Below are 26,620 nucleotides of genomic sequence, written 5' to 3' on the forward strand. Positions count from 1 at the left end.
CATTTTTGTATGGGACCCGTACCCAAGCTGTAGCACGTTGAGACATATATCAAAGGAAAGGGCTTAAAAAGTTGAACATTTTATTGTACGACGAAAAATCTCTAAACCATGGGAGAAAAAAGTTAATGAGGGTAGAAGGTAAGAAAAAATCCCAAAAAAACACCCTGTATTATTGCATCAATTTATAGTGTTGCTGGTAAGGAATCATTTCTAGAAAGTAATCGTATATAACAAACTTAAGGAAACTTTTATATTTTAGTATATTCTTTCATAATTTAAAGAAATGTACGAGAAAACAATAAAACCTTAAAAATCTAACCTTTCCTGGATTTTATCGTATATAATCACTTTGGAAAAATGTTTTATAATCAGCAATACTAGCGAATGGCGCAATAATACAGGATGTTTTATTTTTTCCGAAAATGAAAAAAATAGCATCCTGTATTATTGAATTAATTTCGACGCCCCCACCGAATAATCGGACAATCGTAAAAATGAAAATGTTCAGGAGAGCCGAAAAACTGATTTTTGTTAATAACTCCGTCAAAAAAAAAGCATCAAAGACTTTTTATATCTCAAATGAAAGCTAATTTTTTTGCTTATCTTGTTATCTTAACAATATTTAATTACCACCGAAGGTTTTTTTTTAAATAAAGCAAAACGTAACTTATCGTTCTGGAGTAGGTCAAGCTTTGATCATTATTGTCTATTGCATGATTATTCGGGTAATTTTGTGTTTGGACTGCAATAAAATGCACATATAATATCTCATTGCAATATTATTCGGGGAAATTGTTTGGGATAAGAATATTGGTAAACACCTACTTATTACTTTACTATTCGGTGATTCAAATATATTGTACACTTTAAAATTATAGTCATTGTCGTGTATTCCAATGATTTTCCACTATAGGTAAAATAAAAATAATATGTATTTTTGTTTTAATACATTCATAATTAGATGACATAAATGACATTCTTGCGATCGAAACTGCTCTAGATTAAAAAAATACACTCTGGAGACTGGCTCTATCATTTTATTAGTACTTATAATCATTGCAGTTAATTAAAATGTTAATCATAACCCTCATCGCCACCAGAGTTGGTGTCACAATAATCAATGTCATATTATGTTCTAATAAAATGAATGATAATGGCAGGAAATTGCTTTAGACAGTCTTCCGAGAGCATCGTAGGCCTTTTTTATATGACGGTGCTTTAATCGTCGACTTCTATCTACATCGTAATACAGTTCAATGTAATCAGGATCAAACTATGTTAAAAACTTCTCAAGATACAATACAATATTCACACAACACACTATAACAGCACATCTTTTATCGCATTCCTAATTAAATACTGAATTGGGTCCCATTAGGACCTGCAGGACAACTTCCACGAATAATGTTTGACTGTCTGACAGCTGCTTGCACGCGTGAAACTGTAACAAGTGCTGTCGTGACGGTTTTAAGCACTTGAGGTGTCTTTGCGAAAGAAGAATAAATATAATAAGGATAACGGTTACCTTAATGAATTCATAAATTATTTTGATATTAATATTCATATTTTGTCGTAGCCATAAATCTACATGGCACCTAATTTGTTAATTAACTGTAAGCTTTGCCAATATGACTTTTCTTGTTAATTGTAAAATATTATTTTGATAAGTAGGTAGAAGTTCCTCCTTGAAGAGGAAATTCATTTCTTCTTATTTAGTTATTTTCGGTGATTCATTTTATAAAATGAGTGTGGCGTATAGTTTTTCATTATTTTTAATATTTTTGTCTACTCATTTACTGTCGAAATACGCGGACACAAGCTAGTAACATAAGTGCTATTACTACCGAGATAATAACAGTTCACACAGTAAGCTATTTTCGCACACGTAATTATTACGTACAATGCTTCCGACGGTAATGACAGTGAAAATAACAACCTCTTCGGTTTAATTACACTGTGTTTACAGACTAATCTAGGTAATGTAACTTACTTAGAATAAAATACGCTGATACAAACTTTAGCCAGCAGTATTTCCGGACAATACGACCAGCTGCAAACCTTGAAGAAGAGAGCGTATTCCCGCTTAAAAGGCCGGCAACGCACCTGTAACACTTCTCATGTTGCAAGTGACCATGGACAGCGGTAGATGCTTTCCATGAAGTGACCTGTTTGCTCGTTTGTTCCCTAATTTTATAAAGAAGAGGCGTTGTCGAAACTCAGTTGTTATTGCAAAATTTTTTCTTTAAAAAAGCCTCGTTAGTGCTTGTCGGCGTTTTTTGAGCTTTTTTGCTCGTGAACCTAATTTGGGAAGAAGTTATTATAGTAATAAGTGAGAATCCTTTGATTGAACCTTACAATTTTTTGTTTGTGTAGAAAATGCTTGCCAGGAAGGTAAATTACTGTAAAATTTACATAGGTAGATTTTAACTTCAGTACAAATGTTTAATATTATAGGATTTATATTGCTTATTATTATATTTTGCCGTATTAAAACCATGTCTTTTCCGAGACTCAAAGATCCACACCAATTTTCATTTTCAGCCAAATCGCCTTAGCGGTTTAAGCTTGAAGTAGTAGCCTTTTTTCGCATCCAAATAGTCAATTTAATAAATGCGAAAGTGCATCGGTCTCGCATTACAAACGTATTTCGGTGAAACAAATTAGCGGGCAACAAGTTGTAAATTGTAATATTGGTATGAATATCTAAGACAGTATGCACTAGGGCTGAGTTACGTGGCAATAAACGGAAGCTGTCAAGGCTCACTGCCCACTAATGAGTCCGTCTTTGTGTATCTCGCGCGAGGTCTCACCACGTTCAGTTACTCTAGGAAGTCCAATAAGGACATATTTATGTAATCAATTGCCGATTTCGGCGCCGAAAAACCATTCATGCGAAGTTTATTGTAGCATGTAGATGTGATTGGTGTTTGTGAGTTTTTTGGGAATTACTTTGATTCGGAAATTACTTGTTAGGTATGTGATGTAAACTTTATATTTTTAAATACTAATTTTTCTTTTTCAAAATCAACGTATTTAATTGAATATAACTTTTTCGTGATCATTAATGGCTTTCAATAAATAGCGTGCTCTGTGAACACAGGTGTTGTCAAAATTCCTAGAATGTAACGCTTGTAATGAAAATTGTTTAGTGATGCGTGAAAGTCCACTGCGATTCTTTCATGGCCGTAATTGTAAAGCGTGCAGTTTAAACACTTAGACTGGGTTGCACCAGAGGCGTGGGTAAAGTTAAAGTTAAAGTTATAGTTATAGTTAAGGTAAATTTAACTTTAACTTTACCCTTAACTTTGCCCGGAGAAATTGACAGATGACAGCTGATCCAACAAGGTTATACATGCGCGTGGGCGGGGGCGCTGCTGGTAAAGGAGAACTGTCAATAATTGCGGTTTTTGTATGATGACAGCGTTAGTTCCTTTTTTCGCCACATGCATTTAAAACCTTGTCGAGCTCTATGGTTATAGTTAAATATGGCGTCTTGATGGCGTCCATTTTTAACTTTACCCAAAGATTTGACATTTTGCATTGTAGTCAAAGTTAAAGTTAAAGTTACAGTTAAAGTTAGTTGGTGCAATCCAGTCTTAAGCTTCGACCAAAATCTTTAAACTTTGTTAACTTTTTATCAAATACGTAGAAGTTGTTAATAATATGTACTTAGATGATGATTTCCACAGCAAACAATTAAAGATTGAAACATAATAACACAGCCATAATTTTACTCATTCCATTTATGCAGTTTCGGATACTTCAAAGTCTCTAAATAATTTCCGATTTTGGATAATATCCGTCGACAACATCAAACGCAAACCAAAATTAAAAGTTGTAACAAAAACGTTACTTACGTAGTCATAATTGTTAGCAATTAAATTTTAACTTACTTAATCTATGTAAATAATAATAAAAATACTAAGATGATTCAAACAGTATTGAGCGATACATTGTATGTCTGGGCTCTGCATTAGCGTATAATGACCAAAACATATACGTATGAAACGGCTAAAACCTATAAAGTGCATAAAAGAAACCCGTTTCAAAAGCTGACGTCAGGCAGGCTGTCTTCCATTAGATAAAGTCGGTGATAAAAAAATTAATGAAGTTGTTACAAGAATTTACTTACAATGTAAATAAAAACAATATCCCGTAATAAAATTGATTAACCGGAAAGCGATAAAAGACTACTCCGTTCTAGTCTTACACCAGCCACCATTATACAAAATAAATATAAATTAGTTGATGCACAAAGAATTTCAAATTTTCCTGGCTTTTGTAATAGAAATTATTATTGTTAATGAAATGCAAATATAACTTCGGAAAGTTTAGGTAGACTTACCAACAAAACTCATGAAGTTAAAGATGACAGAATTAATTTCCAATAAGCGATCCTTAAGAGGATACACCAAGGGCGAGAGAAGTTGAAAATAGGTATTTGAAAATGTATTGCTGTCTCACCAATCTCAAGTCTCCCACAGCAGAGCGCGATAGAGACAACACGACAAAAGTTCTAATAAAAGAACAGAAAATCTTCGATTCGTTGTGTCTGATTCCTTCTCCAAAACTTAACCGATTTAAATACTTTTTTCATTAATAATATAGCAAGTCTTGAGCTGTGTTCCTATGTTTTTTTTTTGCATATTATTTTTGCCAGTTTTGTTTTCTGGGTGTTTAAACACACTGGAAAATCTGGCCATTTTTTTGGGTTTTTGGACGTTCTTTTTTTTTTATTATAAAATAATGAAAAAAAAGAAAACATAGGGACATGCTAATAGTTGCCATAGATATTCAGGAAAAATTATTATTTTTTAACAAAAAATTAAAACCGACTTCCAAGGTGAAAACAAGAGTAATATTCTTAAACATAATCTAAAAAGAATCAAATAATTCTTATTCCTTATTATAGTGCGTCTTCAGACTTCGCCTAAACCTCAACTATTTCTGTACTCAATCTTCGTACTTTTGAAGTCGCTACCAGCCCGGAAAAGTTCTGAGATCCTTGACATAGAACTTACGCTAAGGTAAGCTGGTGCCACTGCTGGTAAGCTGGTTTACACGTGGGAGAGCCATGCTTCGGCACGAATGGGCCGGTTTCGACCGGAGAAATACCACGTTCTCACAGAAAACCGGCGTGAAACAGCGCTTACGCTGTGTTTCGCCGAGTGAGTGAGTTTACCGGAGGCCCAATCCCCTACCCTATTCCCTTCCCTACCCTCCCCCATTCCCTTCCCTTCCCATCCCTACCCTCCCCTATTACCCTATTCCCTCTTAAAAGGCCGGCAACGCACCTGCAGCTTTTCTGATGCTGCGAGTGTCCATAGGCGACGGAAGTTGCTTTCCATCAGGTGACCCGTTTGCTCGTTTGCCCCCTTATTTCATAAAATAAAAGTATATGCCTGAAACACTTCAGAAAAAATCGAAATCACTATATGTTTCCATATAAACTTTGAGGAGTTCCCTCGATTACTCATGGATCCCATCATCACGTCACCACTTTTATGAACATGGTACCAAATTCGAGTCAAACCCTATTCAACACAAAAAGAATTTTGTAAATCAGACCACAAACGGCTGAGTAATCGTTGAACATACATTAAAAAAAATATTATTTTTAACAAAAAAATTAAAACCGACTTCCAAGGTAAAAACAATAATAATATCCTTATAATATGAACTAAAAGTATTAAATAATTTTTCCTATCTAATAGTGCCTTTTTCCGAATTCGGCTAAACCTCAACTATTTCTGTACTCAATCTTCATCATTTTGAAGTCGGTACCAGATAACTGAATCTTTAGTTCTCTGACAGAATATTTGAAACTTTTGGAACTGGCACCGACTTCAAAATTATGAAGATTGAGTACAGAAATAGTTGAGGTTTAGCCGAATTCGGAAAAAGGCACTATTAGATAGGAAAAATTATTTAATACTTTTAGTTCATATTATAAGGATGTTATTATTGTTTTTATCTTGGAAGTCAGTTTTAATTTTTTGTTAAAAATAATAATTTCACTCTTTTTAGTTACCTACTAACCATCGCGTAAGAAAATACTTCAATCCCTTAATATTATCTTAATCTTGGTAAATGTTTACAAACCTACCCCAATTTATTTGACAAACTACTACAAAAGAAAGTCGACGGAGCCCTATATCTGGGTGTTGTGGTCTAAGTTCCAACCTAACCTAACCTACTTTTGGACTTTCTAGATTATGTTTGTTTTTGTTTTGCGGGGGGGGCTGCGGCCCCCCGAGCTTTTTTGCTTCCCTTGGCACCCCCTGTCGATTGGTATAATAAAAAGGGGTGGTCATAGGGGGTTGTACTTTTGTCGTCAAAATTTTTCTAAGTATATTTTTCGCCATACTAACGAGGTTCGTATATCGGCCTGTATCTGGCCGGGGGTTGATTTTTGAGAAAAGTTTATTTGAGCTTTCTTACTCCTCTTGGCGCCCCCTATCGATTGGTGTATTCAAAAGGGGTGGTAATAAGAGGTTGAATTTTTTCGTGCAAATTTTTTTAAGTATTTTCTCCGTGCTAACGAGGGTCACATTTCGGTCTGTCTTTCGACAGGGGTTGATTTTTGAGAAAAGTTTATCTGAGCTTTTTTGCTCCCCTTGCGCCCCCTATCGATTGGTATATTCAAAAAGGGTGGTTATAAGAGGTTAAAATTTGGACGAAAAAATTTTCTAAGTATTTTTTCCATAGTGCCCCGTTTCCTTCAGTTCAACCCAAATTGTGCCTTACGCTCTGGAGTAAAGGTTGAATTTATTACTTATGTTCAATTTTGTGGTACTTGAAATATTATGTATTTTGAAACAACATTATGAAACAACATTAAGTATATTTTTTTATATTAAAATCGCTTTGAAATATACCAAATAAATAAGGACATAACGTGATGACTGATGATATTTTATGGTGTTGTGTGTATATTGTATCCATATACAACCATGTGAGTTGTGACATTGGTGACCCTGACATGGTAGTGATGATGATGATGATGATGAATGTAATTTGCATAGTAGCATATGCTTTCAGTTCTTAAAACAACGCCTAAGCCCCCAAACTTGTATATATAAGGAATCCGGAGTTCTCTTAGTATCTTCGGAACCATAGTATACCTTGGTGCAAAATCTTGCGTTTTGGTAGCATATGCTTAGGATGCTTCTCATAAAACCAAAATCACCATATGTTTCCATATAAATTTTGAGGAGTTCCCTCGATTACTCATGGATCCCATCATCAGATCACCACTTTTGTGAAAATGGGACCAAATTGGAGTGAAACCTAATATAACAAAACAAAAATTTTGAAAATCGGTTCACAAACGGCGGAGTAGTGGTCGAACATACAAAAATAAAAAAAATAAAAAATATCCACAGCCGAATATATAACCTCCTCGTTTTTTGGAAGTCGGTTAAAAATACATACAGCCGAACGTATTACCTCCTCCTTTTTGGAAGTGGAAGATTATCCAGGGAGGATACAGGGGACAGGGAAAACGGAAAAACGGCGGTGTGGACTCCTCTTAATATTTCCGATGTAAGTGTTGGGTAAAGGTTGTTAGGGTTTCAACACCATAATATGATGTCATATAACATATTGAGATTAATGTCAAAATATTCATACCAAAGCTTATATCTTGTTAAACTTAACCAAAACTCTGAGCATAAACTTTGGTACGTAATGCTGTTATTAAGTTTATTATTTCAGTTTTAAAAAAGGATATTTCAAAAGAAGGTTTACAATAAAAGTCCATCAGAATAATGTGAATACTGAGTCCTAAGCTGGCATGAGAGCCTTATTAAAAACTCCATGATAACCTTCAAAAATGTACGAGTTTTTACACAAAAGTATCGCCAAAGTTTGGACATTTCCCACAAACTGGTTCCATTGCAAGGCATTAACATAAAAATTACCATAAGCCTGATACCAAAAAAATACCAAGGTCTCTCGGGGCACTCTTCAAGGTTATTAAACTTCTGCGGAATAAGATAATACACCAGCATCCGTATTAAGTGCACGTACAGTTCTAACTTCTAGGCAAAGATAAAAAAGAAAACTCGGTATTATGCTTTTGACCTTTAAATTAAATGTAGGTATTCTAAATTAATTTCAAATCCTTAAGAATTTTGATAAACCATAATTTTAAGCTCGTTTGATTTAGAGAAGTGTGAATATCCAGTCACAATAGAAAACACGCAATATACCATCTACTAAGGAAACCGGTAACTCCATTTGCCAAAATAAAATCTAGCGTAGCATCTCGAATGTCAGGGTAAACCGTGTGAAATCTTCTCCTTTTGTGAGGATGAAATTCTTATCTCTTCCATCTATCAGTATATCTCACAAACCTTTTTACGTCTTCACTCTAGGTATAGCTGGTATCGCCCACGCGCGCGCTCACGGCCGCAACGGTGAAAAGTCAACACTCTAGATATATCGCAAAAAGCGGATGACTAAAATTGACAAACAACGATGAAGTCACTGCACAGCACAATATGACTTCACGCGTATTAGAGGAAACTAGTAATTACATAAGAATGATGCTTTGTCTGAACACGCCACACTTGAGGTGTTATTAATGCTTTGGCATGATTTTAGTCATGTTATAAATTACCACAAGAATTCTGATTTCGAATTAAAAACGTACAAGAATATTACAACAAAAAAGTTGCTAGTGCTACCCAAAACACGCTCTCCCAAATTTCTGACAAAAAGTTTATTCGGTCTGCGAACGAGCTGAGCGAGCTCAAGTTACGAGGACGCCTCACCACAGGCATTTACTTGACAAGAGCCACTGGGACGTGAAAAATTAGAGCCGAGATAACAAATCACGTAATTAATTTCAGACAAAAAATAGATATCGCCTGTTTCTTGTGCTAACTCTCGAACAGTAGTTCATCATCGAAATCAACTAATTCTATTTATTGGTTATATTGTGCTCCAATGAGTTTCTAAAATACTAGAGTAGCAATGTCTTACAAAAGATTCTCAGAAATGCGTAACCACTTTTTTGTTCAAAAGACAATGTCAAGTCATATATTCGTTATGTCATTATGTATGTGAGATATGCCTGCAGGCATCTTCGAAGTGGCAACGCGTTGCTACCGTAAACTTCCAATCTAGTTACGTTAGTAACATAGAATATCATTGTTGTGCTCACTCGAAATACAATATAGAAAAGGTGATAGTAGCCTTTTACATAAAAACACATTACATAATAATATGGAAATATATTTCAGATATATTTCCATTGTGTTTTAAAAAACTTTATTTTTTTTAATCTAATAGCTAAATTGCTGTCAGTTATAAGCAGTTCTCGGTTAATAAAACATAACTTAGTGTTGTGGTACTAATTATTATGTTTTAACATTAACATTATGCTCTTGTGGTAGGATCTTGTCTTGTACTAGTCATTTCCTGCGTGTGATCAAGATGTGTGTTATTAACAATGTTATTCAATCTTGCCGCTTTTTAATCTTAACTAACAGATGTTTTAGCATAATAATTATATCATCAAGTTTTTGCTAGTACTTTTTTAACTTTGTTAATGAAGCTTTTTAGGAAACTGGCGAATAGATAAAACTTAGCCAAATTGAGCATATCTTATGCGGTTATTTATCTATTGCATTTATTTAATATATTTAATTACATAAATTGGTATAATTAATACAGTTTTTTATTTACTTACAGGTAAACCGCGAGAGCGGGGTACCTCTTCAGAATACCAAGCACCTGTAAAAATAAGAAAGGAACCATTTACTCATCTCTCTGAAGAACAATTAATAGAAGAAGCCAACAAAGTTCTAGCGCAAGCCCAAAGCGTTACCTGCACAGCTGATAATCCTCCAGAAAAGTTTTTTTCACTTCCGCATCGAAGGAAATTTAAAGAAGACAAGTCACTTAGACGCAGTAACGAAGACGGTGATATTCCAGAAGAAATAACAAAACTACCTCTAGGAAGATCTACCAGTGATGTAACACCAAGAAAGAAGAAAGAACGTACGTCACTATCAACTCTTTTTAGGAAATCTCAAAAAAATAAACCCGAGCCAGTAGTTGTTAAGACAAAACCAATAGTTGTTGTCAAAAGAAGTAAAAGTGACGTTTCTGATTTAAAATCTAACACTAGCCTGAATAAAACAAAACCGATACGCAAGAGATCAGGAAGTGAAACTGAGGAGTTTCTCAAATCACTAAGAAATAAAAAATCACAATTGTCACCTATTATAGAAAGCTCGCCACGAGAAGATTACTTTAAAACTACATCGCCTTTGGACGAACATCAAAAGCAAAAGGACCCAATAATTAATAACAAGACAGTCAATCCTATTGAAAAACCGCCCAGACAAAATAAGACCCCAGAAAAGCCAGAACCAAAACCTCCTATTAGAAATAAAAGAGGAAAGTCGTCTGAAAAGGAACTATCTCCACCCATATCCGAAACACCGAAACGAAAAACAGAAATTAGAAAGACTAACCTGAGTGATGAAATAGATTCTAAAAATAAAGAGGAAAACGAAAATACAAAAATAAAAAGTAATACAACAGATGTAGCTGACAAAATTAAAGACAGTATAAGGAAAATTGAAGAAAACGTTTATGGTGAACGTGAAATGATACATAGCAGTCAACAACCACCGGACAAATTGCCATTAACTAGAGGAAGCACTGTGAATCAAATGGTGAATATTCTTATTAAGGATCAAAATTCACCACCTCCTATGTCTCATTTAATCTCTTCAAACGCGACTAATATTAATCAACCATTTTCTTACACAAAGCCAAGTACTAGCCCTGACCCTAACCTTTTTATAAGAACTACAAGTCCAGATAGAGTTCCAACACCTGTAAACAAGATGAATGGTAAAGGCGTTGTCTATGCTCAAGTGAGAAAGGAACCGAGTGAGACACGTGCTCAACATAATCAGAGTTTTCATAAAATGTATCCGCCATCCAAAGATAAATATGGACATTTATCTGATGAAGATGAAGGTCTTGGATATGAAGAAAGGCATAAACTATCCATAGATCCCGCATTTAATTATGAGTATAAAAATGGGTATCATAATTCGAATAACGCAGATGGGTATTTTGTTAAGGAATCACCGATAACACCAAGATACCGAGAGTATAAAAGAATGAATTTTGATGAGTTTGAACCAACATATGCAAATGGAAACGACCATGACGGCATTGACACATTTAGGGGAAGAGCTGACGGAATGGATACAAAAAAGAAAACTATAGAGCCTGATGGAAAACCCAACTTAGATTTTAATGAATTAAGTCATAGAAGGGAACTATTAGAATCACGCTTAAATGCTAGAAGATTTGATAGAGAAAAAAACAATCTGAATGATCCCATATTAAAATATGTCATGGAAAACGATCCTATTTATGAGGCTGAAAAAAGGATGAAACAAACAGAAAAATATGTTAATGATACTGTAAAATATTATCGCCATACTTTAGAAAGGGATGGTTTTGAAAGTACAGTAACAGAAGATTATAAATATGACTTAGATGATAATAAGCATAAATATCACACGGAATACAGGAAAAGTCATAAGGTAATCAAAGACGATGGAGATAGGCGGGAATTTTTAGATAGTTGGGAACAAAATGATTATAAAGACAAAAGAAAAGTTTTCCCTCCGGAGCCTGAATACGAACCGCCTAGTCTTGAATTTCATCATGGCAAGCCCATATCATCTCCCGACGAATACAAAGAAAAGAAATATAAAATAAGGAAACAATTTATTGCCAACGATATCCAATCTGGTCAAAAATATCGTAAAGATGATATTTTTGGTAAAAGAAAAGGACATTATGCATCTAATCCTGAAATTGCTCAAGAGAGAGAAGATGATTACGCCAATTTGCATTATAATCCAAAACAGGAAACTTACCACAACTCTTTGCGCCGTCCAAAGGGAAAAGAAAGAGATTTTAAAAATTATAGTGTTCGTCGTCGTGATTCTAGAGATAGTAGGGATTATTATCGAGAACAAAGTTCTCCTCGTCGCTACGATCTTGATAACCGTTTAGTCGATTCAGGTATTGAGAATGACTTTAGGCTAAATTCAAGTGGGGAAATACCTAGGAGTAGACATAGAAGAAATGAGAGCGATGACATGCGGAATACTTCTCTTTTCTTAGTAAGTGAAAGACAGCACACTGAAGATAATAATGTCTCAGAACAAATATATGCAAACACAGAAAGTTTCTTAAGTCCCAGGGACAATCGGAGTAGTAGTAAAAGAGATTATATACCTAAGTACGTAGACGATAATTCCGTTATTGATCGCAAACGATATGAGAAAAGCCCTTCTAGAAATGATGATAAAGTTAGTGCGAAACCGCCAAAAGCAGCAAAAAAATTATCTGGACTTGAAAAGGTAAGCAAGCATGAAAAACAATTAACTTTCCCATTATTGTTATTAATAAATAATATTATTCTGTTTGTTAAATAATACAGGTGAAACAGCTGTTCTCTCGCGACTCTTCTAAGAAGAGCAAGAAAGAGAAAGAAGTAGTCCAGCCAAAAACACGCACTCGGGTGCTCAAGAGCCCTGAACATCTTGCAAGAGACGACCCTGAATACAGAAGGTATAGTAAAAGAAATAATATTATAATAATTGCGTAAATATTGAAAGAGCAGTTCTTAATATTGTGCCAAAATTAACATTACAGATATACAGATCCTGAGCCAAGTGATAATGAAGTTAAGAAGAAAGAAGATAAAAATGAGAGGAGATACAAATATTCCAGGGAAGATGTAGATAGATACAGGAGTTCTGATTCACGTGAAAGCATTGAAAGAAGGAGAGAAGAGAGACGTAGAGAATCGGATATTGACGACAGGTACGTAGAGAGTACTCGTATATATTCCAAGTCTGGAAATACAACAAAGTAAAGGATAATTTGAATGCGAACATGTTTTCTCACTAGGTTTGAAAGAACGTCAAAAGAAACAAGAATGTACAAAGAGCACCACGAGGGAAAGAGACGCTACCACTCCTCCGACAGAGACAGCGATCACCGAGCCTCAGAACTGGAGGGCGACAGGCGCAGGACAAAGTACACTCCACTGGACTCACCAGCTTTGGTAAGTTATAGTATAGGTGTCAGACGTCAGTTTTAGTCAGAACTCAGGTCCTAGGCGGAGTCTATCCTGGAAGAGTTACAAACTACTTCTCTATGAGTTATTGCTTCCATTGAGCGTGATCTGAAGATTCTAAAAAGCCTAATGGATATTACTACTAAGACTATACGAGTTAAGTAAATTAAACACTTCGACTGGATAAAAAATTGTTGAAATAGTAAGATATTTAATCTAATTAATATTGAAAACGCGATATGTAAGAACATAATACCTATTTTATGCGACACCATTCATTATTCGACTTATTACTCTGAAGTCTGAGACACACCTGTTAGTTAAGTGGGCGACAAGTTTGACTCGTCCTACGCTATTTATTCCAAAGATTTATATTATTCTCGATGTGCTTCTTACAAAACAGCAAACTTATTTAATGTATAGATTAAATAAGAGTAAAGTGCAACGTAGGAATGTGAGACGAATGGTGTCGGAGCGCAGTTCACGAGCCCAGGCGGACGTTACTACATATAATTGGTGCACCTATGACATTTCAGTCATCAGTATGTAGTAAACCTAGGTAACAAGTCACCAAACTTCATACCAATGGTAAACTGGTAACCAAACATGACATGAGAAGATCTGTCTCTCTGGATATCTATATATATAAAACTCAAAGGTGACTGACTGATTGACATAGTGATCTATCAACGCATAGCCCAAACCACTGGATGGGTCGGGCTGAAATTTAGCATGCAGGTAGATGTTATGACGTAGGCATCCGCTAAGAAAGGATTTTGATAAATTCCAACCCCAAGGGGTTCAAATAGGGGATGAAAGTTTGTATATAATAATACTTATTAACGCGAGCGAAGCCGCGGGCAAAATCTCGTTATTTATAAAAGTAAGGTGTATTATTGGATATTTTAACAAGCTGTTAGCTTAGTGAAGGTTCCTTAACCCTTAATCAAGCATAGTACGGTTACGTACGATTGGAGTTTTATGGTGATCTTTGTCTTTTTTTTAATTCATAAAACCTTAAAAAAGGGATAATGGAAACAAATTATTTAAAAACGCCAGAGAGCTCCTTAACATTCATAGGGCCTAATACGACCACTTAGTTTTTTGTCTTAATTTTAATATTTTTTGAGAAACAGTTCTTAGGTATACATTGTACAGGTAAAAGTTAAGACCACACCATATTTAAAAATATTTTTAATGCCAGTGCACATAGGGTTTAAGGGTTAAACGTAAAATGGTTAATTTTAACGTCCGCGTCATAGATAGGGACATCAAAGACCAATACGACAAGGTTTTTGGTCATTGTCTTTGAAATGACAATTGGGTTTCTACTTGTGATGACTCCGATCAAATTCGAGGAATCATCTAAATAAATATTATTCCCATTAACTTTGACTATGATCTTAGGATATTCGAATTTTGAACGCTAATGTTATTAGTTAAAATTATTTTCATGCACAAAAATATTTGTGAACTAAGTAATATTATAAATCGCTTGCGCCTGTCTTTTGCATAGCGCGGATGGCTAAGCAGAAGTGAAAGTAATAGTACGAAGGGTCCGCTCCTGCAATATCTATATTAATCCATCTCAAGATATTGCATTTTGTACACTGATACAACAGTACTAATGAACGGCTTGATAGCTTTAAAATATAACGCTGTTACTGGTTTCTGGAGCGATGTTACATTGTGGTGAAACAGAGGTAATCAAAACAGCTACGAGTGTATCTTGTCTCAGTGTTCTGGAGTAAATATGCATATAGATTAGGAATTAGGATTACATACTTAACAAATAATAAAAATCATTTTTCTTGTGTTCTAGAATATCGATGACTAATAAGATATGAAAGTTTAAGAATTTAAATTTTGAGATATTTAAAAAATATATGTTGTAGTAGAAATTCGCGCCGATCATTATTTTTACTTTCATTAAATTCATATATATGTAACATCTTTGCAAAGCTTCTGTATGTGTCTATATATAATTGGAATCTCGGATCGGCTCCAACGATTTTCATGAAATTTAGTATATAGGGGGTTTCGGGGGCGATAAATCGATCTAGCTAGGACTCATTCTTAGAAAATGTAATTTTCATCGAATACCGAGCAAAGCTCGGTCAAATAGCTAGTATATTATTATAAACATATCCATAGAACGAGAGGGGAGTAATTTATTGATATCGAGGCGTACTTTAATTAACGAATATTCGCAAAAGTCGGTATAAAGTCCGGTGTTATTTTTGTTATTCCGTAGGCGTAGCGTATTATCCACGCCTCTACCACGCCGCCGCGGCTTTTGTTGCGTGTTATTGACCGTCTCGGATTCAAAATTTCAAACACGTAATTAAATATCTGTACTTTTTGCTAACGCCGAGAAAAATTCCGAACTGTTTTTTTTAAACTACAGAAACTAGCCCATGATGCCAATGACGATGGCATACATTAACAACCTTGCTAATAAAAGAAGTGTGTGTACTGCGTAGTGTGTACATACTTACTACGTTATTTTTATTCTTGTTTGATGATAGAAATGTGGTTTAAAAGTATTTGTGTGTTTGGATCTTTTACTTAGTAATGTGCTTACAAATGATGAACTAGCTTTATAGTATATCTACACTCTACAGTAACTTAAATTAGTAATCGATCTAGCTAGGAATCATTTTTAGAAAATGTCATTTTATTCGTGTTTTATCGAATACCGAGCAAAGCTCGGTCAAATAGCTAGTAGTATCATTAACAAAAGATTGACAAAATTATTCATAAATTCAAATGTTGACACTAACCGACTGCGAAGGCTATCCATAATATTCTATAGATCCATAAAAGCTATTTGTCAAAGGTAATAACTATGTGAGAAGATATTATAAGTATCTGAGATTAATGTGGGTTTGTTCCTTGAATTTTAATGATAGAGCTCGTAAACCAGGTGTTTGTACGACTAAAATAAATATCGTTTTCAATTCATTAGCAAACTTGTTAAGCAAATAAAACCTTCAATAGCAGTTAATCGTCCTACCGTAGAATATAAAGATATTATGTCCCAGTAGTAATAAGACGTATTTCGGTGTCATTTACTTACCTACTGTAATTAGCACCACTACATGAATTTGTACCTATACATGAGTTTTTTTACTTAGGTACACAACTTGCACAGATTTAATTTTTTATACTTACTTATTTAAAATCAGACCCGTCAGACGGTCAGACCCTCAAAATGTAACTTGTAGTAATGTATGACTATTGACAATAATTTAAAAGAGTAAAGTATAAAAAAATGGTTTATTTCGATGCTCTTCGGAGCAAAGGTGTAATAACTACTTATATTTAGTCTGTAGGTTTAGAGTCACAGTATGCTTAGGTTTAAGTTTTGTTATACCTAAGCATACTGTGACTCTAACCTATTAACTGCATGCAATATCTACTGTCTCTTGGGCATTTCGTAAGTAGTGGCCGGACACCGACCTCTGATTTCTGTAATTAGGCGTCTGTTTATATTCCAGATGGTTCAATTACAATGCAATCGCTTGATGCTTAACCATTAGTTACTCTTAATCACAGGACGTAGAATGTTTAGCGCATGTTACCTTCTTCTGTTCATGTACCATCAGAAAATTGGAGAGCGCTAATCACTATGAAGCTTAGAGGTAAAAAGGATTGTAGAATCCTACTTCCCCATAGAATCTTTCTTAGGATAGAAAATTATCCCTTAAAAAGATTAAGGGTAAATAAAGGTTCGCCGGGCATTCTTCACTATCTCCCTAATACCTATAAGAGATAGAAATTAATGGTCGAATGTGTTCGGTGACTGGGATTCAAAAGCTGACTGCTGTCTTGCTCTTTCTTAGATTGGTATACCAAGATTGTCTATTCTGTTATACCTATGTCAACGCAAAATATATTTTTTGCTTACACACAAACAGACAATTTATCACTGTAAAGGTAAACTTATCAGATTGTATGACTATTTCTATCTCAAATATAACCGTACTGTATGATGTCATTTCTAAAGCCGCTTATATTTTTATTGTCAACAAAGTATAACACATCGTCTGGTTTACAGAACCTCTTCCATACATAATGTACAAACACATTATTTTATCGCTACCTATAAACACGTTTTAACGCGTTAATAAATTTCCATTTGTTCATGTTGCCCTTTTTATATTTTTTGCGTAAATCGTTTTATTGCTTATATTATAAAAATGTATGAGGCCCAAACCAAAAAAGACCTGTGAACAGAGATTCTAAAAACTAAATATTCCTTCTTATTTTTCATAATATTTAAATAGTTAATATATTAATTTCTACGCCCAACTCTGATGTAAGGTCAATGTGTCGAAGTCCGTCTGGGAGGTAAGTCTATCTAGCGGCAATAACTTCCATATTTTAACGACTAGTTTCATATGGCTCAGTGGGTAAAACAATATTGCAGAGTTAGTTTGACCTAAGAATCAGACGTGTCGCTACTAACCACCTGTTACGAAAAAACCGATCTCAATTTTTGTTTGTACTCGCAGTCGGAGTGTAAGTCTCTGCCAAAAAAAATAAAAAAAGTGGAAATACGAAGGAGTTTTTGGAGTTTCTTGGATTACATAAGTAATTTAGTGATCCTTTTACTTATTACTGGTGTCCGATTCGTTAATATCGCTTAAATTTCGTTATTATCACCTGCAACATGTGTCTAACCTAAAATTGCAATAATTGGGAAGTCCGTCTAGTTTACATAAGGAAAGGCCGTCATATGCCGGTCTTGCCTCGAATCAGATATTGTCAACCTTTTCAAATATACATGTTTTTATTGTTAATTTGCATTTAAACTTCGGACTACTAAATCATAGCATTGCCCAAATTTTACTGCGCGAAAAGAGCATACAAGAGGGGCTGATAGAAATTGCAAAAGTTATGAACAACAAAGTAAAAAAAGAAGGGTTTGGTTTTTTTAATACTTATTCCAAAAACCAAAAAATATTTGAGATAATCAAAATTTGAAAAAAGATCCATAAAGAGTAGGAAATTTCCTTAAACAAATCCTACATCCCGGACCAACAACCCTTTTAATTTTAATTGAGCGGCGAAAATAATGGAAAAACACGTAACTTTCGCGTGCATGGCCCCAATCGGCCACGTAAACTAAAAAGTTATTTTAACTTACTAAATATTAATATTACGAAATTAAAAAAAATAGGTACTAAGTAGACATATCAATAACAATAATCAAATCAAAATTAGGTAGGGGAGTATGTTGAAAAATGTCTCATCCTATAAATGATGATGAAGCAAAGTTGTAGATTTTACCGGCACTAATTATTTTGTTGTAATAAACATTTATGTTTATAATTAGTGTTTAATTTTTCAAAAAATTCACTATAATTTAAATGAAAATGTTTGCAACCACTTAGACTTACGATATGCCGGACTTGCCTTAAAATGATATAAAATTAATTTTCTCTGGAACGCGAACCTTATTACCGACACCTTTAACACATATTTGAATGGCCGTTTTGCGGCTTTGCTAGAAACCGTTGCCATGCATTTTACTTCACAAGTTATGGCTATACTGCTGCTAGACGGACTTACCTCAAACTGTAAGGGAAGTCCGTCTACACGCCGAGTTTTAAAAAAATACCACGTAAGTAAAAAAATACGGCAACTAAAATTATTTTTAGATCATTATAGGTCTAATTAATATATAGCCTATAATTGTAGTAGTATTAGATAGATAGTAGTGTATTCTAGGCGATTGCGTCGTAAGGAAACATTATTTCGTGAAGGTTGTCTCATCAGCTGTCTTCGCCATTTTTTTTTCGAACATGTCGACGCACAAAAACAGGCAATATGTGGCCACAAAAACGGCTCGAGTCAACAACCGACGGGTCAATGTTATTTGCGATGACACCGTGACGTCACTCATTAACAGCCACTCTGAATCTGATACAGTGACGCTATTAAGGTTCACAAAAGAAATTCTTACACACTAGTGGTCCGCCCCGGCTCCGGCCGTGGTAGCTATATATTGGTGAAATTATTTTTTAAATCGGTCCAATATTTCCTGAAATTATCGCGTTCAAACAAATAAACACTTCAGCTTTATTTAATTATTATAATATTAGTATAAGTAGATACAAATTATAATAATGGCACCTAAAATATATACCTACGGTAAAGAGACCAACAGGCTTAGCATGGTCACCATAGAAGCGGTTTCTGTCTACGGAAGAATGGACAAAGTGACAGTTAGACAAAGGAAATCCGCCATTTTGTCACTAAAGTCTGTCAGTACCTATGTCCATTCTTTCCCGTTTCTACTTAAGGTGCCCATACACGGGACAATTTGTCGTTTATAATAATAATAATAATAATAATAATAATAACGTTTATTCAACAGTATGACACAGCATTACACTACAATAATAAATTACACGTTACAATACAAAGAAGGAAATTAAACATCACATACGCAAAAGACACAAAATTATAAAAAAGAGAAAATAAAAAAGAAGGAATAATTCATGAGACACGGTGATAAGACAGCAGGACGTATGCATAACATAAGGATGTAAACAATGGGGACATCCCCATAGTGCCTAAGGGTCAGCCATACGAGTAGTGTATTGTTATGTCTATTGTTGAAAAGGATACCACTCAGGCTTATTACCGTGGTGTACACCACAGTGCCTGGTGTTATGTGGTTCCTAATAACAGTCATCTAGAAATAGGGACAGATATGGTTGTTGCATGGGGTAGGTGCACCGCGCGCGCAGGGCTATCGGTTACCGCTAATATACCTCAGCAACGAACAATATATGTAGTGTAGGTCTATTATTATTAATAAGTAATAATAATATAATATATGTAATACAGTAATGGTACAACGAGATGTACTAAGCGCAGAGCAGGAATCAGGTAAGTAATTATAAGTTGTATTTGAAATATCATATTCTGTACTTGGTTATTAGTTTATTACTTATTATAGCATAATTTATATATAAATTACATAGTTAAATAGACAATTAATAAACTAGATTTTGGACGATTTTCTTGACGATCGTTTCGATCGATCGTCAAGAAAATCGTCCAATCGATCTTTTGAACGTAAAATCGTTTGCGATATTGCTACACACGTACAATTTGTCGTTCGATTTTAACATCGAGGAGATAAATCGTTACGATAATTGTCCTGTGTATGGCCACCTTTATGCTGAGCCTGCAGGGGTAGGTACGAAAGTAGGGAAGAAAATAGTTTTTCCAGTAATTGAACACTAAGGGCACTTAAAGCGCATTCTCTTCTAAGAGTCAAATTTTTTTGGTCATCAAATACTCTTCTAGTATAGGATGGCCAGAAAATAAAATGGTATGGTACTTAATTATGGTAACAACTAACAACAGAACGTTATAAGAATGTTTTTTTTTTAATGAAATAAGGGGGCAAACGAGCAAACGGGTCACCTGATGGAAAGCAACTTCCGTCGCCCATGGACACTCGCAGCATCAGAAGAGCTGCAGGTGCGTTGCCGGCCTTTGAAGAGGGAATAGGGTAATAGGGGAGGGTAGGGATGGGAAGGGAAGGGAATAGGGGAGGGTAGGAAAGGGAATAGGGTAGGGGATTGGGCCTCCGGTAAACTCACTCACTCGGCGAAACACAGCGCAAGCGCTGTTTCACGCCGGTTTTCTGTGAGAACGTGGTATTTCTCCGGTCGAGCCGGCCCATTCATGCCGAAGCATGGCTCTCCCACGTATAAAGAATCACCTCGCCCCACACGGCACACCTATATTTTTTATCACTTAATTATTATTTGTATTTTCGGCATATCTTTCTTACAATAATTTATCCAAAAGCAATATAATTAAGTTATCCAAAAACTAATTCAAAAATTGCTAAAAGGTGTTAAAAGAATTTTTAATACAACACAACGGAACATCGTGAACAATTTGAAGATATTTGTCCGACTATTACGTTTCATAGTAACTTGTTTTTCCGTCGTCGGTGGATCCATTACAATAACTGTGAAGTCAATTAGATATTCAAATATTGGTGTTCTGACCGTTGTCAAAATACTGGACAATTAGAGGTTTTTGGAAATAGATATTAGGGTCAGTGGGCTGCGCTTGACGGACTTTATAAACAAACGAATTAAAGAATTTACGGATTTGTTTATAAATATTTAGTCATAGTAAACTGGAAAATTAAACTGAAACCGGTATTAGTATTCAAAGGTACATAGTAAAGGGCATATTGGGATACAGACATAATTTTTTTTTGATGCTCCTTTTATGCCACAAACATGATACAATAAGTCAATGATGATAAACTGTTAACAAAAAACAGTTTTAAAATCTTAATCTGGTACTTACCTATTTCATTGAGACTCCTCTGCAAATAGGATTCTCAAATTACATTACCTATTGACATTTACAATTTACAAATGCTATAAAATAAGTTACTAAAGCCGACCTGACAAAAAATGGCACATTTGAATTGTAAAGCGGAAATGGCGCTTATAAATAGACCGTACTCTATCTTGATTTGCCTAATGATTAATTCTATAAAAAGTATGGAACGAAGTAGGTAGGAGGTTACGACGGAGACGGGTTAAATAATTGACAACTAACATTTGAGAAACTTATTTCAAATGGCTTTTAATTACCGTATCCTAAAAGCCCAGTCTAAAACCTCTTATAATCATAAGACTACCAGATAAAAATATTTACCTACACTGTTCTGTCTTTTACCTCTTCAGGCCTAAATCGCTGAACCGATTTTGATGAAATTTGTCATGGAGAATAGAGATGCTTTGAGAATTGAGTACCGGGGTAAAAAAATTTATAGCAAAGGAGTAGCGGGCGTCATCTAGTATAATAATAATACCTCCCACACTGGTTTCGGTGACGGTGGCTTCATTAAAACCCGGCCAGTTACGCAGGAGTAATTTTATAGTGCCCAAATGTGTGCGCAATACATAAGAGCACTCTCTATTCCTTTACTCTCATAACCCAGTAGGACGGACGACCGACGCGACTGGCGAGAGATCAGGCGCAGGGTTCCTTTTTAACTACGGAACCCTAAAAGCTCAGGTATTGTCATAACGTGCTGGCCAGACGGAACAATGCGATGTTCTCATTTACCAGGATTAAGCGCAAGGCCACCGGCTCCGCCATATGGCACTTGGCCTTATCACCGCGTCCGTCGTGTCACACCCCGACACCTCACTTCGTTTACTTCAATTATATTACGGTGAAAATCGGTCAATCGTTTCGATCCATCGCGAATATATTATAGTATGACTGTAATCCTTATAGAAAGCAAATCTAAGAAACTCCATAAGAAACCAGTTTATCAGCGATGGGACAAAGCCACCAATCGCAAAAAAGTAGCCGCCCGAAAAGTAGCATAATTTATAAAAAATGTTTAAAGTGAAAATTTCGCAAACCACTCTAATGAAATACAAAGAAAAATTACTCATTAGTTATTACTTTAAAAGGTTTTATGTCTTTCGGATGAGAAAGTGGGTTCAGAGTTTGTCATAAAATTAGTCATTTAAATACTTAGTCATTTTAATCTTTCCAAAAAAAAAACAGAATACACTATCTGCAAGGTGGAAATAAGAAAAACGAAACCTGTCTAAAGGGCTTATTCCATCTTACTTAATTTAGACGTCTAAATTGATTGAGTAACTAAATTTAGTCAAGTGAAATAGCATTTAGAAAGTTAGGATCCTAATTAACGTACTAAATCGGAAGAAGTGTAAGTTCTGATTGGTAGAATCAGAAGCTTCTAATTAGTCTTCTTTTTAGGATCCTATAATCAGGACGTCTAAATTTAGTAAGGTGGAATAAGTCCCTAATGTAGAGAACATTTTTTCGAGGTAACGTTTTATTTAAATATTTATCTTGTAACCGCCAATTTAGAAACAATATCAATAGTGGGAAACCCAAACGCCAAACAAACAAAAAGTTCTGAATACATAAAAGTAAAATGTACTTATGCCATTTGTCGTTCGTATCGTCAAAGACCGTATCGTTATACCTACATCGAAGTAGGATCAGTGCATACTGCATAAGCGCAGCGGAGAGGTATTTTATCAAAACTCTAAATTAATTAAAAAGGTTCAAATAAAGTACGTGATTTATAATATTATTATGCATATTTTTGAGGACGTTAGAGACGCATACTATGCATTTTAAACATAATCTGTTAAAATCTACCATATCAAATAATTTGTAAATAATAAAATTATGTCGTAATTTTCCAGGCGGAGAGATACCGCGAGAGACGTCGGCTGGCGACACCGAGCCCGACCCCCTCCCCCCCGCGCCGGCAGCCTAGCGCCCAGACATCCAACAACTGGTTCAAATCCCTCGACAGACTCGGCAAGAAGAGAGACAAAACCTCTAAGGTACGTTCATTAACAGAGTTTTATGAAAAAATTGAAATACATACCTGACTACAGGAACAACATTGCAACTTTTTCTTACTTCAGGTCGAAAAAGAGAGCATTGTAACCACTGAAGATGAGTCTACGAGGCACTCCTGGTCCAAGCCCAGCAAGCCGCTGGGAACTCCGTCCAAAAATCTCCGCTTCTTCGGCGACACTGATCCGGAATCCGACACCAATATCAAGCAATCGTCAAACAAAGTCAAGAGCCATCAAGCCAAGAGTCACGGAACCTTGCGGAAGACGGTTTCGAATTCTAGTACCGGGCTAGATGAGGTGGATCACAGCGAGCTCTCCCATAAGAGTTACTCGCTGTCCAATTTGCACAGAGAAGAGAAGAGCGAGTCGCCAAGAACGAAGGAATATTACAAGAGAAATTTACAGAATATCTCTGAAATTCAAAGCAATTCGGAGGCCGAGAGCAATTTCGATAGAAAATTACACCCGAAGCCGCCGATAAGCCCGTACGAACGCTCCAGAAGTCACAGTAGCTCGAAGACGCTGAAAGCGACTAAAGCAGACGTGAGGAGGCACGGAGCTGATGATAGGAGTTCCTCAGACTTGAGGAGCAGCAAACAGGAGCTACATAGAGATATGAAGTACGTATAATAAAGCGTTTAAAATTATAAGATTTATTTTTCAAAAATGTCCCTGTGGGAATAATAACTCCCACACTGGTTTCGGTGGCCGGTTTCATTTAAACCAGGCCAGTTACGCAGGAGTATTTTTATGTTGCCCAAGGGTGTGCGCAGTACACAAGAGCACTCTCTATTCATTTACTCTCATAACCCAGTGGGACAAGAGACTGACACGACTGGCGAGAGATCAGGCGCACGACCGACTTTTTACATGCCCATCCGACGCATGGATCATCTTACTTGTCAGACAATCTGGTGATCAGCCTACATTGTCCTAACCAAACTGTCAAATCGAACCCACGACCTTTGAGTCAAGAGCCGCGCTCTAATCCACTGGACCACGGAGGCGTTCCTGTAGAAATAGCTATTTATTAAAAATGTTTATGGCTTTCAGGCATCGTCGTCGCACCCCGGTGACTAACTCGGGAGAGAGCAGCACAGAAGGCGACTCTAGCCACCAGTCCCAGCGCAGCGTTGTTTATTTACACGCCACAACAGGTAATAGTTAGTGCTAAAATTATTAGCAGTTCTAAATCCGGAGCAATTTCAGTCACATCTCGGACATTTCAAAGGTATATAGTTAACACATTTTAAATGTGGTTACATTTTTTCCAGTTGGCGATATACCAGACCCTGGGCGAGTGTCCCGACACCGGTCGCGCGACGACGTCTCCTCGGTCATGTCTTCCAACGTCCAAGTGAAGACCACCACCAAAAGCTTCTCTCTGTTCGCGCCCTGGACTCCGCGACACCACAACGACCAATACGACGTTCACTACGAACAGAAACCGAGAAAATCTAAGCAAAGGGAGACCGCTTTCAAGAAGTCGTCATCGACGAAAAACTTGAACGACGACAGGCCGGTGTCGCTGCAAAAAAACAAATCCTACAGTCAGACGACTCTCAGCAGGCGCACTCCCAACGCTAGTAGCAGATTATCGAATTCGAGCTCCACTTTGTACAGGCGCGACAAAAGAGGAAAAGAGAACGACGTACAAAACACGATGTCTCGAAAGACTGTAAACGGGAGAAAGAGTAAGTCGAGTGAAATCCTGAACAAAGATGATAGGGACAGAGTTTCTAGATCGGTTTCCATACCGAAGGAAAAGAAAGCAGGGTGGTTCAAGTTGACAAGTAAAAATAAGAAACAGGAGACGTCCAGAGTCCGTTAAATACTAATTCGAAGTACTTTGATTACACCTCTCGACATATTAACTTCTTTCACCTTGTATGAGTGTAGAAACCCCTATTTTAAATTCACTTTCAAGTATCAGTGAGTAAACCCTTATTTAAATCGAGCTACAACATGATAGATATTATTATTTTAACATTTTTAGCAACTACTCAGTCATTATATATTTTTATTTTCCTCCTAATTCTATGTTAGGTACCTATATCAATACATATAATATTATAATAATTTATAATACCTATAAATATGCTTACTAGTTTGAAGAAGATTTGAACTTCAATTTAGTCGAATTTTTAGTTGACCTTAATAAATACAGAGATCTAGACCACGCCTCCGTTCAGTAGGCGTGGTCATAATCTTATAAAAACTATTTTTTTAATTGACCTATATGTGCAAGATGGCTGAATAGTGACAGACAAATAAAATGGATAGCTCAACAGCTAAAACATTCCAAGTAATAAAATATAAGCGATTGATTATTATTATTTTTACAATCAGCCATACCTTCTTGGAATATGAGCGGTCTAAAATTATATTTTTAAGTATTTGTACGCTCTACCTACTTATTTTAAGTGTTTTCCTTTTTCATTCTTAACTACTAGGAGTACCATTTGAAATTCTATTTGTACGTACCACAAGCATTTGAGATGGTGAACTTTCAAAATTATTGGTAAAGTTTTAATTTTTAATAATAATGTAAGTAATTACTATATTCACTGTATCGATACATATTGTTTTAAAATTGTAACTTTCATTTTAAGATATTATATTTTAAGTGCCATTTGCAAATAAAAATGTTACCAATGTAGTCATAATTTTAACAGATATTTTTTAACACGGCTTCTACTAATAAGTGTGAAGAATGTACTTATAGGTAAACTTATAAGAGATCTCTTCGCGACCTAATGCTTTTTATGTAAATGTAGATTGAAGTGTTTGCATTGGGTTAAAATATTACTACTGTATACCCCGAAAAAACAAAGGATGTATTAATAAAAAATTACAAAATTTCTAATAAATCTGAGTTTATTTTATTTTTTAGTTAAACGATCTATCTGTATTTAGTCCCTATTCGATTCAGACGTGAGAAGACTCGATCATGTAGCAAAAGATTTTCTAATAATTATAGAGTTTAAAAAAACTAAAACCCGACTACTAAAACACGCTCTAAAAAGGCTCACTGTGAGCCCCAGTGTAAACATGAAAATAAACGGTATCGAAATTCGAA

The 26,620-nt window shown here is 35.5% G+C and overlaps 1 protein-coding gene across 1 annotated transcript in view; it reads left to right on the forward strand.

The window, feature by feature from the left end:
• Positions 1–26,411, forward strand: part of LOC121735240 — a 70,593-nt gene extending 44,182 nt beyond the window's left edge. Inside the window, exons 4-11 of the mRNA XM_042126031.1 lie at positions 9,700–12,407; positions 12,488–12,618; positions 12,703–12,873; positions 12,961–13,117; positions 23,380–23,523; positions 23,608–24,161; positions 24,595–24,698; positions 24,816–26,411. Of these exons, the coding sequence (XP_041981965.1) occupies positions 9,700–12,407; positions 12,488–12,618; positions 12,703–12,873; positions 12,961–13,117; positions 23,380–23,523; positions 23,608–24,161; positions 24,595–24,698; positions 24,816–25,372 (4,526 nt within the window). The 3' untranslated portion in view covers positions 25,373–26,411. The remainder of the gene's footprint in view (positions 1–9,699; positions 12,408–12,487; positions 12,619–12,702; positions 12,874–12,960; positions 13,118–23,379; positions 23,524–23,607; positions 24,162–24,594; positions 24,699–24,815) is intronic.
• Positions 26,412–26,620: the final 209 nt, after the last annotated feature.

This window comes from Aricia agestis, chromosome 1, assembly GCF_905147365.1.
Source record: "Aricia agestis chromosome 1, ilAriAges1.1, whole genome shotgun sequence".
NCBI classification, from domain to species: Eukaryota; Metazoa; Arthropoda; class Insecta; order Lepidoptera; family Lycaenidae; genus Aricia; species Aricia agestis.